This window comes from Chroicocephalus ridibundus, chromosome 7 (genome assembly GCF_963924245.1).
Source record: "Chroicocephalus ridibundus chromosome 7, bChrRid1.1, whole genome shotgun sequence".
In the NCBI taxonomy this organism is placed as follows: domain Eukaryota; kingdom Metazoa; phylum Chordata; class Aves; order Charadriiformes; family Laridae; genus Chroicocephalus; species Chroicocephalus ridibundus.
The window spans coordinates 54,068,506-54,082,016 of NC_086290.1; the positions used below are offsets into that span (position 1 = coordinate 54,068,506).

At 44.0% G+C, this 13,511-nt stretch overlaps 2 protein-coding genes and 1 long non-coding RNA gene across 4 annotated transcripts in view; 2 read left to right on the forward strand and 1 right to left on the reverse strand.

Moving 5' to 3' along the window:
• LOC134518529 (uncharacterized) overlaps positions 1-4,792 on the forward strand; it is a 5,248-nt gene extending 456 nt beyond the window's left edge. The window contains exons 2-4 of the long non-coding RNA XR_010071982.1: positions 3,123-3,529; positions 3,613-3,696; positions 4,180-4,792. This is a non-coding gene — a long non-coding RNA (uncharacterized LOC134518529). The remainder of the gene's footprint in view (positions 1-3,122; positions 3,530-3,612; positions 3,697-4,179) is intronic.
• A 1,531-nt stretch (positions 4,793-6,323) lies between these two features.
• CENPV (centromere protein V) lies at positions 6,324-9,610 on the forward strand. The gene is made up of 5 exons (XM_063341413.1): positions 6,324-6,621; positions 7,591-7,689; positions 8,414-8,483; positions 8,874-8,988; positions 9,337-9,610. The coding sequence occupies exons 1-5, from the start codon at positions 6,389-6,391 to the stop codon at positions 9,459-9,461; spliced, it is 642 nt and encodes a 213-aa protein (XP_063197483.1). The 5' UTR covers positions 6,324-6,388; the 3' UTR covers positions 9,462-9,610.
• Positions 9,611-11,178: 1,568 nt separating this feature from the next.
• Positions 11,179-13,511, reverse strand: part of PIGL (phosphatidylinositol glycan anchor biosynthesis class L) — a 61,034-nt gene continuing 58,701 nt past the window's right edge. For both annotated transcript variants that reach the window (XM_063341412.1, XM_063341411.1), the window contains 2 exons: positions 12,412-12,545; positions 11,179-11,345 (listed from right to left, as the gene is read on the reverse strand). In XM_063341412.1, coding sequence (XP_063197482.1) covers positions 11,247-11,345; positions 12,412-12,545 — 233 coding nt within the window. In that variant the 3' untranslated portion in view covers positions 11,179-11,246. The remainder of the gene's footprint in view (positions 11,346-12,411; positions 12,546-13,511) is intronic.

Below are 13,511 nucleotides of genomic sequence, written 5' to 3' on the forward strand. Positions count from 1 at the left end.
CTGGGACTGTGGAGAAAGGCTGGGAAGAGCAGAACTGAGTTGGCAAAGCTGGAAAAAGATGTTCTTTAGAAATTTGGCAAGTGTTGGTGACTCCTGGTGCGTCACGTTTGCTACCGGCTGAGCGTGGCCCTCGTCATGCGGCCCATTTCCTGAGCAGCCCTTCGAACCAGGCTGACAGCTTAATTCCTTAATGTGGGGTTGCAAAACAACCCCTGTAATGAAATGCTGACATTTGAAATTCAAATGGCTGTTTACTTGTCTGCAAAACAGGAAGCTTTGATCAGGTTATGGCGCAACTTCCTTCTGTGAACTGATGTGGAAATGCGTTTCGTGTTAATTAAGCTTCATTATACCTTTCAGACTGGCTCTTAACTCGTTTTATGTCGTATCTGGAGTACACAAAATCCAGAAAGGTTTCTACGTGGTAGTGTTTTATCTGCTGCTACCTCCTTCAGTCAACCCAGATGAACTTGCTGTTAAATCCTCCACTCAAAGCCTGAGCACGCATGGGAATGGCAGGGTTCAGTACACGGCTGCTCTACTTCTCTAAACAAAAAGCAACATAAAACGACCAAAAAACCACCACCACAACAACGCTCTCTTGCTTTCCTTTCCCCGAACAGGGCTTGTGTCTGCTAGCACCTCCTGGCTTACAGTAAAAAGGAAATAAATCATCCCAACAATAATTATTCACATTGTAGAAACAGAAGAGAGGAAAACTAACTGGAAAGTTCAGAAACAGCTCCATGGCAATAACCAACCTTGGAAATACTATTCAGCTACATAAATTTAGGACAAAAGGCAGATTTAGGCAATATGACGTTTGTTTTCTTTATGCTGCCAGTTTTGCTCAGTGTTTCCAAAAGGTTCGTTTTGTTTGCATGGTGCCAGGGTGACTAAATATTTAGTTTGCTCCAAGGCTGGCCTCTGTGTGCTGCATATCCCAGGCGCTGCTGCAGGAGCTCCCCCAGCCAAACGCCACCAGTAACTAATATTTACAGATGTGAAAGGCCACTTCTGCTAAACTGGAAATTAACCACTAATTAACCACTAACCTGCTAATCTAAAGACTGGACCGTGTTTGAGCACATCAGACTTGTATTAACGATTTTAGTGTGCATGTCTTTGTTTTCTAATGGCCCTCTAGATGGAGAAGGAGAAATTTCTGTCATTTTCCTTCCCTTATGTGTAAACCAGAAAACACAGGAGCGCTCTCGTTTTTTTCTTAGTATGGCTAAATCCCACGACTAATCTGCTTTCACCATTGTTGTTTGGTTTCTGTTTAAGTATTCAAATCAACAGATCAGAATGAAGTCCCAACAAGACGGGTCCACCACGGGTAGTTCTTTAAACATCTTGTTAATAATGGCTCCTGAAAAATCCATTCTTCAGGGAAATGACGTTACCCAAAGCAAGCGCAGGCAGCAACGTGCTGACATCGAATGCAGACTCTACTTTAAAAACAATTACGGATTACATTCATCAATTCCATGCAAAAACCCTCATTATTTTCCTCAGTTATCCCTCTGTCAAAAGAGATACACAAAAGAGTTAGGCTTTGTGCACACAACTGCAGGGCCTAGCAGAATTAAACTAATCTCCATAGCCTGCAGGTGAGGTACTCTACACAGGCCACCATTAGCATTTTGCAGCCTCCACTGATTGGATTCATTTAATTCTCCTAACTATTAATCTGCGATAGCCATCCATGTGCCTGTATGAGCCCACCTCTTTTGTTCCGGGGGGGCGGGGGGGCGAGTGGGCTGAATACAGAGAGCTGCTTAAATACCTCTTTTCCTGTCCCTTGGCTTTCTCTGTGGGGTAAAGTCATGCCACTTCATATCTGCATAGATTCTAAAGAATCTAGTACTTCAATCATAATTATTATCAAATTGAAGGGTACTTCTTTTTAATTGCAGGCCAGATTCTGCCTCATTTTCACATATTACGTGTACAGAACAATCTCCCAAGCTGGAGGTGATGGCCTTGTGACTTCGTTTTACTGAATTTCAGCTTTACCTTAGATATTCTTTGGAAAATAGTTTACTACCTGAATTTGATACAGATCAAGGAGATGTGATTATTCTTAAATGCTGTGGTAACTGTTGTGGTTGTACAAAGCGTATGTATTTAACGTATACGCCACTCCTCCTTCAGTAGCTGTTGGTAAATAGGAATCATCAAGCAGCTGACTATGAACTGTATATAAATAAATGCAAAGCTGAAAAAACAAAAATCTGTATCTTGTGACTGGCTTGACTGCACAGGTGGTTCCAGCCTTTGCCAGGGCATCGGGCCCGCAGTTGGGAACACGTATTTCTTTCCAAGTCGTTTCGAAAGTAGGTCATTGGGCAGTACTACAAAGCAACCTACTTTCAGCAGAGAAGAATCTGAGGTCAAAGAAATGTTTCCAACGAATCTGTACATTCTAGAACACAGGCTGGGTCTGTTTTTTATGTACACTAATGTCCTAGCAACAGCGTATCATTTCTACATGAGCAATGTCAAGTGAAGCAATGTGTTTATCTTTAGTTAGAAGGGTTTAACTTGGGACAGCGAGACAGTCAGGCGATTTGTGTTTGTGCAGCAAGTCCAGCACAGTTCCTTTGTTCAGATAAAAATAGGGCTACTTGCCACAGGGAAAAAACAATGTATATTCCTATCTCAGAATATTACTCATACCTACCTCAGGTCTCTCACTGTGTATGACACAGGATAATTATATTTACCTGTTTACAGTTGTGGAGATAAATATTTTCTCCCCAAACCTGTAACACTGCAGTAAGGCCCAGTCTCTGCGGAAGTTCCAGCCATAAGACAAATAGAGCTGAGGCATGTTACTGCTTGTCCTTGTACTGCCCAGCTCAAGGGTTACAAAAATAGTGAATCACAAGTCAAAGTACTATGAGATTGACTGTAATATGAGATTACCAAAAAAAGACAACTATCTGTGTTTTGTTTTTTAAACCTTATGCTAAAAATGCCTTAAATAAAGTTTTTAATAAGCTACCAACTTCAGGAGCTGAAAGCTTAAGAAAAACAAATAGATATTCAGATTTGTAGTAAAAAGGGCGATACTCCTCTGTCTCCCTGTTTGTTTAAAGCCTATTTTGACTTTGCAGGACACACGGGATACAGCTTTAAGATCTGTGCTGCCAGGATAAACAGGCTTGGGCACATCTTTGACCCAGAGGAACATGTGGCAATTCACTGTGCTTCTGATGTAAGGAGACTTCTAAAGGGCATTTTATAAAGACGCCATCAGCCTAAAATCACAGGTTTGTGTCTGCGTGTTATGCCAGTGAAAGCAACAATTAATAACTAGGTCTATTCTAAAAATTACTTGTCTGCATCTTTTCAGTCTACCTCCTGCCTGGGAGTGTTTTGGATCTGATCCAAGCTGCACTGCAGTGAAGGAGCTCCCTTTGTTCCTGTTCTCTCTGCTGCGTCTGAGCCGATTTAGCATGTGGTTTCTGGGGTGAGGTTTTCCAGCAGGATAGGAAAGCAGCACCTTGAAAAACAGAAAAACGTAAGTCCTAAAACACTGTTAATAATTATTAGCATGTTTCAGTAGAACCTCTCTAACAATGAATAAAACCGAATACTGTCAAGGCCCTTCTGACCAGACTTCGCCCGTTGGTTCAGATGTGATACCTCCTGTATTTTGTCTTCAGATTCAGCTCGGATCCCTTGGCGGTGAGGAGAATGTCCAGAATGCTGCCCCCTCCACAGCAATAAGACTAAAATCCAAGCACTGACATTTTCCTCCCCTGCACAAACTATGTAGTTTTAACTACCTCAGTTCCTTTAAGTGTGGCATTAGCTATACACTACTTCTAGTTCCCTAATTTTCAGATTTTCAGAGCATCCACAGTTCCTAATTCTCTTGAACCCACAGCCCTGTAACTGCTTTCAGTGCTGCTTTTGCGATGAAAATGCCCTTACAGACAGAATCCCGACGCGGGCTGCGAGCCAGGTCTGCAGAGCTGAGTCATTGTTATACAAGCAGAGCTGAGATGGCACAAAAAACCACCTTTGTACTTTAACATTAAACCACGTCAGCTGTTGAACTTCGAATATCACAAGACACCTAAAGAGAACAAGCAGTGATTTACTGGACTTTTCCTCTTGTCCATCCCACCATCTTTCTGAATAATTCTTCTTTCTCCATTTTTTCAGAAAAGCTTTAGCAAAAGCTTCTTCATCAAGCTTCTACTAAAGTTTGGCAAACATTGCAGCAGATTTGGACGTAATGTACCAGCGAAAGCTGTTAACTCTTTGGGCGCTGGGGAACACCTGCCGCCCAGGTACTGACAATACAGCATGAAACCACTGACATGTAGGGCTTGCAAATCAGAATACCCATGAAATTTATCATCAGCGAGAGATCCATTATAAAGTCTTTAATTGATTATTTATGTGAGAGCCACTTTTGAGCTTTAAGAGTCCTTTGTAATAAAATATGAAGCAAATAAAAAAGGAGGAAGCATTTCTTTACTGTAGCCTTCTGAAACAAAACTGCATTTTGTTCTTCCATTTTGTCTCCCAGTTCTTTATCCTGAAGCATCACAGCGGAACAGAATTTAGCTTCTCAAAATACTTTCTACATTTAAAATATGTTGAACTAATTGTGGAGCAGCACAGAGAGCGATAGATTTGCAGATATTACATGGACTGCATGTTCACTCATTTTCTCACTGAAACTGCTCTTTGAGGGTGTACAAGTGCTAATGTCTCCTGGCTTGCAGAGAGGAGGTCATTTGTGTGAACTGATCACTAACAAGCTCCTAAAATATGTTCTAGCTTTCAGTTTAGTGCAGTTAACTGTTTTTAGAAAAAGACAGACCATGTAGGCTGAAACCTGCAACTGCTGCTGGCCATACCCCACACTGAAGGCAAATGAATCCATTCTGCAAACCGCCCAGGCTCAGTTTCAGTTTGTCGTCTCCAGTTTCACCTCAGTGACTTTTCCTCCCAAAATATAAGATGACTAATACAAAATCTAGTGTGACTAAAGGTATGGGAGTGGCTCAGATCAGGAACTACAGATGAACATGCTGGCATTGGCCAGAATTTGTCACATACGGTATATTAAAATGGTTCCATTAGGATGAGTAACCGGTGCAGAGGTTCACATGAGGAGTAACAGGAAATTGTAACTCAGTGCCTTTTCCCATCATCAGAGCAGAGAGGTGCTGAGCCACGGGGTTGTTATGCGAGTGCTGGTATGTGCCATCTCAGGAAGCAGCCTACACACTGTAGTCACATGTTTTTAAAGCTGTTTTCCAGACCAGAGAGCGCTGATAGCTGTTTCATCATTGTCCAGCTGCTTTGCTATATTCCTGGCTGAGACATGACCCCACAACACACTGTCAACTCACTTGTTTACATCTTTCCCTGTTCCCCTTCTTGAACCAAGCAAGACATTCAGTCCCGTTGAAAACAGAAATTCTTGATTATAAAATAAATTTCCAGTCCTGCAACACTGGCCACAAAGATTCATCTTTGGGGTGATTTTTTTTCCCCAAACAAAGGTGACTTGGACACCTACAAGTTTTGTACTTCTCCCTTGCACTGAATAGTTTTACTTGAGAAACAGCATTGCATTTCAGATATTCAAGAATAAACTTTTCTAAGATATTTGCCAGTAGTTGGGTGCTTTTACATTTTCCTAGGCTTTTTTCAAAAAAAACAAACCAAACCAAAACAGAAACCAATCAAGATAATACTAACTTTTCTTTTTTTTTTTTTAAGAAAAAGGTCTGTACTATCGTGATTGTTTCCCTTCTTAAGACTTTGGTGACAGAATTTCTGAAAAGTTGTCTAGTGGGAATTGTTTTAGCACCCATTTCTCTGCAAGGCTGACACAATGATTTCAAACCTCTAAACACATGTCCGAAGGCGCATCCTGATAGACTGCAGTATTGTTAAACAGCAGCCCTGGTTCTAATTGAGGGGGTGCATAGCAGAGATGTGAAGCAATATACTTTTAATAGCACCTCGGGTCTGCAAAGTACCTTGACATCCTCCAATACGTGAGGCTTATAATTAAAGGAAAAACCTCCTGCTTGTGGGTAACTGGCGTTTTGACCATTCCGAGGTGTTTTGCAGGGAAGAGGCGAGCCCGCTCTCCTTTCGGGCAAACCGGCTTGCAGCGCGGGGTCTGGATTTTCCTCCATTTCCAGTTTTTCTCGCTCACGGTGTCCCGCTCCCCCCGCGCCGTGCCCCGTTACAGCCGGCAGCGGGGACCGATGCCAGGAGCGGAGCCGGGGACCCGGCCCGGCCCGGCCCACCCGGCTCCCCAGGGCCACCCCGCTCCCGCGCCGCCGCGGCACTGCGGCGCCCCCTGGCGGCGGCGGCGGCGGGGAGCAGCCAGGCTCGGCGGCGCATGGGGCGAGCCACGGCGGCCAGCGCCCGGCGGTCCCGGCGGGGCAGCGCGGCCGCCAGCTCCCCCGCGGGCCGGAGCCGCCGGGGGCGAGGGGAGGCGGCGGGCGGATCCCCGGAACAACCCCCCGGGCCGGGCGCCTTCGATCTGGGGGCGCAGAGCGGGCGCTGGGCCGCCTTCCAGGAGCGGCACCGGCTGAGCTGCGAGGAGGCGGCGCGGCTGCTGCTGGACGCCTAGTGAGTACGCGGCCGGGGCGGCTGGTCCCGCCGCCGCCCGGCTGAGCCGCCCTGCCCGGCGGCTCCTTCCCCCGTTAGAGCGTCGTCGTCTCGGCAGCATCCGCACAGCAGAGTCAACGCGGGCTTCCGGAGAGCCGCAGAGAAGGGGAGGGGGGACCGCACGCACCACGGACAAAGTGGCTTTTCATGCTAAAGCTTCCTGTGGTTTAGGGCTCTCCTATCCAAAAAAAAAAAAAAAAAATGCCCGTGCGGGATCCGAGGCTGAGCTTCTAAATCTCCACCCATTTCCTCATCACTGGGGTGAAATCAGTAGCTGTCCGTGGGAGTGAAAATCGGAAAGGAAAAGGTTTTCCCTTTGCACTGTGCGTTGGATCTATAGCATGGGGATTCTGCCCAGCCACTATGAAGGCGTCTTAGGGGAGAGGGAGAAGCACAAGCTCAGAAATTCCTTGATCGTGAAGTTCCTCTGCAACTACAACACAAAATAAAATGCATTTCAAATATTATGTAGAATCCACTTATCTCTGCTTTTCCCAGCTTTTAAATGGAGGAATATTGGTAGTGCTGGAACAATTGTGGGAAAATTCAGTTCCCAGTTCCAAGAGGGTTCTCTTGTGATACCAGCACTCCTTTCCGTGCATGGCTAATGCTGCAGCCTGGGTCAGCATTTTGACCTGGACTGTGGCAGGGAGTATATATTTCACATTGCATGCGGAGGGTACTTGAACTGTTGCTCTTCTTTCCTTTTCACCATTTTAATTAAGCCAGAAATGTAATTGCTGCAGAAGACAAAAGCCATCCTCTACCTCACTTTGGCACATTTTATTGAAATACATTTGAGTGGATATATTTTCTGGTGTTGTGCAATTGCTTAAAGCAGAATTGAATGATGTAGTATACAGCCTTACTGTTTGCTTGGCCAAAAAAAACCCCAAGTATGATGACAAAACCTGTTGTTTCTCTCTCCAGCGAATATAGAGGCTTGGTCAAACACACGGGAGGCTGCCACTGCGGAGCCGTCCGCTTTGAGGTCTGGGCTTCAGCAGATCTGCATGTTTTTAACTGCAAGTGAGTCTTTTTTTTTGCTCCCTATTCTCAATGATGAATAAAAGCTCGTATGATTTTTCAATCAATACCTTAGAGCTAAAAGAAGATGACACAACTGCAGAACATCCTCTGCGCTGTTTCCATAGGGTATAACCCTAATTATGTCCTGATCCAGTATGGATCAGTGCTGGTGATTTCAGGTCCTGCTTCTTTGTGCAGGACTTGAGGTGTCACATCCATGCTCACGCAGAAAGTGTCAGGAGAGATCTAATGAGTACAGGTGCTCAGCCATCTGCTTTATGGTTCCTCTAAGTGCAGTCTGCTCAAAGCACATCAATCCCTTTTTAACTTGGTCTTCTCAAGGGAACATTACATGTCTGACCACGTCTGCTTCAAACTACAAGTGTCTGATTCCAATAGTGATCCCCCTTCGCCTGCTTCTCGCTCATGGGTAAACTTCTGAATGTTACTTTCTTGTTTGCAAGGTAATTAATGTTGGCAAAATTGGCAACGCCTGGTCTGAAAGATTAAATGGATTTCTCAGGGCTAGAGTTTGTCCTTGGTTTGTCTGTTGAGAGTTGTATATGTGAAGAAAAAATGGCATATCATGTTTGATGTAGCAGAATACCTTCTCAGTGTACCTGTGTAGGGTCAGTCTGTTCCGTGGGTGTGCTTTTAGCTTGATCTGATTGCTGTACTACAACTTGTCCGCTGCTTCTAGAAAGCTCTGCCTTTTCTTTTACAGTTGCAGCATTTGCACAAAGAAACAGAACAGACACTTCATTGTCCCAGCGTCACGTTTCAAGCTGCTGAAGGTAGAGTAAGAAAGAAGCAAGAGGACATGAACACGAGCAGAATAATCCAGTGTTATCCTCAAAAATGCAACTGGCAGCCAGTCTTCTGTCCTAAGTTTGTCTATGGCTGGTTGGGGGAAATGGCTGAATTTTATGCCATTTGGTGTGGGTGTTAGTGCATCTTAGTGAGCTGACATTAGAGCTCTTGCAGTTCTCAGGCTTGACTGGGATGGACGCATGTAGATAGAAAGCACAGGGGTTCAGAAAAGGAGCATGAATGCAGAACTCTGTATCTCAAGTAAAGACATGAAGGTGGTATTTTAAATTTTACGTTTCTTAGCTACAGGCCCATAGAAAGTAATTAATATGTCTATTTATGCGGAAAACTTACATTGCTTTTCATTTGCTTAGGGTGCTGATAATTTGACAACGTACACCTTCAACACACATCGTGCCCAGCACACGTTCTGCAAGACCTGTGGTGTACAGAGCTTTTATACTCCTCGTTCTAATCCAGATGGTTATGGTAGGTAGAAAGAGTAAACTGTGGTAACCAAAGCTAACCACCAAGTGAACCTTGAATAAAGACTCCGTTGGCTACTAACATTACAGCAGTGAGCCGCATATGTCTTAAGTGTTTGTTCCTAAAGTGATAAATATCTGGAAGTGCAGCCTGAACCTGTAGCACCTCCAGAAGAAACAGTCTTACCTGTGACTTGTGGGCTTCTGCCCACGAGAGGTTTCTCATCAAGGCTCCTCAGTCTTAACCGAGCATTTACGATTCCCTGAGATGCCCCATCCCACAGAATGGTGGTGGCATCTCCCACACTTTAACTATGAAAAGCAGGTTTCTGTGTACTCTGTCTTTCTTCAGGAATAGCTCCCCATTGCCTGGATGATGGCACCGTGCAGACCATTGTCACAGAGGATATCAATGGCAAGGAATGGGAGAAGGCAGTGAAGGAACATAAGACCATCAGAGACATGTCAAAACCCTGACATACCCTTCCAGCAGCTGAACTTGAAGCATTGCCATGGAACTGTACTCTGGGCTCTCCTGGGGGAGGGTTGGCAAAATCAGTCTCTACTTTGTGGTTATCTGTTCTCTGTTTCTTAAATAAATCTTTCTATGCTGCCTGTCCCATTCATTTGTGACTTTCAGTTTTCAAGCTACCTCTGTTCTATAAACCACTGCAGGGCTTGCTGTTTTGGTACTTTGCCCTTAGCTGTGCTAAAGTTTAAATCACAATAAACAGAGCAAAGTACAAAAAAAAAAAATCTAATTTTTTTATGGATATTTCCTGTGTTTCAAGCCTGGCTTATAAAAATGCCCTATATAAGATAATCTCTTGCTTAGGACATAATACTAACTTACACTGTTTTTTTCTCCGTTGACTTCAATGAATTGAGCATGGATTTAGAGTTCAAGTGGATTTGAAAGAGCTTACCAGGCTCACGTTCAGTAAAGCATAGGCTCAAGTTCAGTAAAGCATTTACACAGGTGCTTAGCTGTATGCAAGAGAGGGGCCACTGCAGTTATTCATGTGATTAAGTTCTGTTTTGCTTAAGTCTGGACTTACTCATGGTCTTAAAGGCTGAGTAAGCATATGGTTAGGCACTGACGCATGGCCAGGGAACAGAGGTCAGCACTGTCACACTCTTACAACAATGGGCATGTACTTCAGTACAACCAGGAACCCGTTTGTTGTCTTCAGGAGGAGGATGTGCCCACAGCAACAGATCAGGATCTGGTAATTTGGGCTCTGATCTTGCCTATGCAATGACCAGCTGTGCAGAGGCAAAAAAGAGGCCTCTTGCAGATGCGAGCCCACATCAATGAGTGCAAAGGCCTACAGAAATGTTGAATATTCCTGACTGCTCCACCATGATCCCATGATCCCACAGAAACCCAAATCACTAGTAAAATCTCTACATAGACTAAGAAATGAAACCCTGAAAGCTGCTTCGCTTACCTTTTAACGTAAAGACAGAGGATCTTTAACTCTTGCACTTGTCATTTATGTAAGTGGAACAGCTATTGAAACATCTCTTGCAATTTTTATCTCTGCTTGTGTTCTATAAAAGACCAAGTTACAGTCTGGGTCCCTTAAGCTTCATTCTTACGTCCCGTTGAGACTCCTGTGAGTTGATCTCAAGCTCCATGTTTTCAAGCAAGAAGAAATGCTCATGTTTCATGAGGAACATGCCTGTAACACAGTGTGTATGAAAGCAGCAGCAGTTGCAGCAAAGATCAGTGCAATTAGAGAAGTTTGTGTGGTTTCTGATGTTTTATTCATAAGCTCTGGCTTTTTAAAGTTCCGACTGAATAAGACAGGTCTTGTGGTTCTAGTTTTATCTGTGGCGATAGCATGATCTTTGAAAAGTCACTCCTGATATTTAGATTTTACAGAAGCACCAAGAGATAGTTGCCAAGCAGTCTTTGCAGCTATATCCTCTTGGGGAAAAAGTAGTTTGTGCCATATCTTCTCCACTGCAGGATACTCCTGCATTTTACTCCTAATTAGGTTAATCCAAATTTCTTAACCTATTTAAGCTTCTGCGGTGAGAAACTGGAGTAGTTGTTGAACCCTGTTCATCTCCATGTATGAGGCAACAAGATACTCACAAACAAGTTCATACAGCCTGTTTTTTTGTAGTCTGAAAGAATGCTACACAAAGAGAATCGTGTCCTCTTTGGCATGTAACAGGTGAGTTTTCTTTAGTCCATGGCCTGACGTGGTCTTTTATTCATTCTTTTACTCCTGAAGTTGAGCAGCATCTCTTTTACAGAAGGCGGAGTGAATTGATCATCATATAACGTGAGAAACGCATATAGATGTGGCGAAACCAGAGAAGCTGGCTGTGATGACACCGCATGGCTTTCTAAAAAGAAAAATAGTTGAGAAAGCATTACAAGAACGTTCCAGACCTAATGAGAGGGCAGTTTCCTAGGCCTCTTTTGAAGTTCACTGCCAATTCACAGGACAGCCTGTTTGCAGTGAGCAGGGAAGAAGTCATGGGAGGTAGAAGGCTGCCTATTCTATAGGGCCAAAGGGCAGGGAGAGGCCCGTCTGCCCCTGTGTGGCTGGTGTTCAGAGGGCTCCTGCTAGAAAGGACATTACCAGCTGTAGATTGGTGCTGTTTCTTTGTCACATAACTCCTCCTCCCTATGTGATCTCACACCTGGGTGTTCACATGCTGGGGAAGCAGAAACCCGATAGGTGTACGTCTGAGAACACTTGGCATGCTGCTTCCCATCATAGATTGCCCGCTAAACCTTAACTTAACCTATTTATAGTACACCAGCTTAGAAAGGTCAGATTTCAGAAACAAAAAACACAAGTGAATAGAGCCACCTTTGTCAGAGCAGTTTCCGTACGTAAGCAGGAAAATTCTGTAATTTGTGGATTAACAGGACTGTTTGCTGGGCGAATATTTTCATGCTATGGAAGGGGAACTAATCAGATTCTGGGAACTGTGGACTAAATGTGTGAGATCTTATGCAGCAAAATAGTTCAAAAAATACACAGTAGAGAAGGGAACTCATAAAGATCTTCGGACCACAAGTTCACAAGCTGTCTCCATCCTTAGTTAGAGCCAAGGACATTGTTCCTGGCATGCACTCATGCCATTCTTGGACAGGCCACTCACGTGTTCAGAATATTATGTTGGACCCAGTCTCCTTTGAAATACATCCTAGACACAGTGTAAAACTCAGTGCGCTGTGACTACTGAAGATCTCTGAGCTGCAAATCTGCTCAGCCCCATCCTGCTACCCTGAAGCAACCTGTCTTGTCCGTTCATGTTTTACAAATCACTAATGAGTGACATTTATAATTCATGTATGTAATTATTTGTGAAGTTCTCTGTGAATATGACGCTTCTGACTAATGTCTTTGCAATGAAGATGAGCTACTCAAACAGGTTAAGCAGGTACCACTCATCTCACCCTGGCTTGTTCAGTCTCCTCCTCTGTGAGTACGAAGAGTGCATCTCTGGGCAGGAGGCAGGAAAGGAGTACATCCAGGACGGAGGTGTACTTCCGGAAGAGATTTACTGATTCAAGCACGAGCACACGGCACCCTACACAGGGAAAGAGGGTAAATATTTCAAAACAACAACCTTCTTGTAAGGTTCCCACCTCTCCAGGCTCAGCAGGTCTTTGCAGGCTCCCCTGTACTGCTGGCCGTGGGGACCCTTTTTGTGCAAAAGAGGAACAACTTGTACTTGTGCTTCCACCAGGATCTCTTTGTGCCAGTACATGTCAATGACCATTTGTACTGGTTCTCGTTCTGTACGTGGTCTGTGGAAAGCAAAGCTAGCTCTGAACACCAGAGGGTTTGGGGGTATTTTTGGTTATAATTTAAATTACTCCTACGTAGTTAGACTCAAAGGGAGAAGCACAGGATGGCTCTCTGAATGCTGGCACTACATCATATAATGGAAACGTAAAACAGGAGCACAAAAACATTCAGCTACAAAAATGAATTTTCCTCTTTCTATTCCAGTTCTTAGCTACATAAAAAATATTTAGAAGATTCAGGAATGGCCGTATCAAATATTCACTCATGTAGGCAGTTACACTTTAACAGAGTTCCAGAATTCATTGCTCAGATGTTTGTGATGAAACAGATGCAGGTAACATTTAGAAAGATTCCACTGGTGCGGAATTTTTTTCTGTTTTAAACAGCCCCCCGAACTCAAAAGTTAATTGCTATTTTTTTTTTACCATGGCCAAATTGTCTTCACTGATGAGCTCAGAGCTACTGATGGTCCCATTAAGAGCCTGTAGCTCTCAAGGGAGCTGCTTTAGGATTTCTCAGGGCTTGTAAGCTGATGTGATTACGCTCCACACTTCAGACATTGTATTACAGTTTGACAGAAGAGGCCAAAGTCACAGTTTACACAGGTGGTCGCATATACAATTAGATTTGCAATGAGATTTTCTTCAGAGTGCCCTTAAACAGTGAAACTATGCAAAGGAGAGAAAGAACAATGCTGATTTGTTACAAAGGCTGCCTAATGGACCATTTCAGTGTGTGAAGGCTG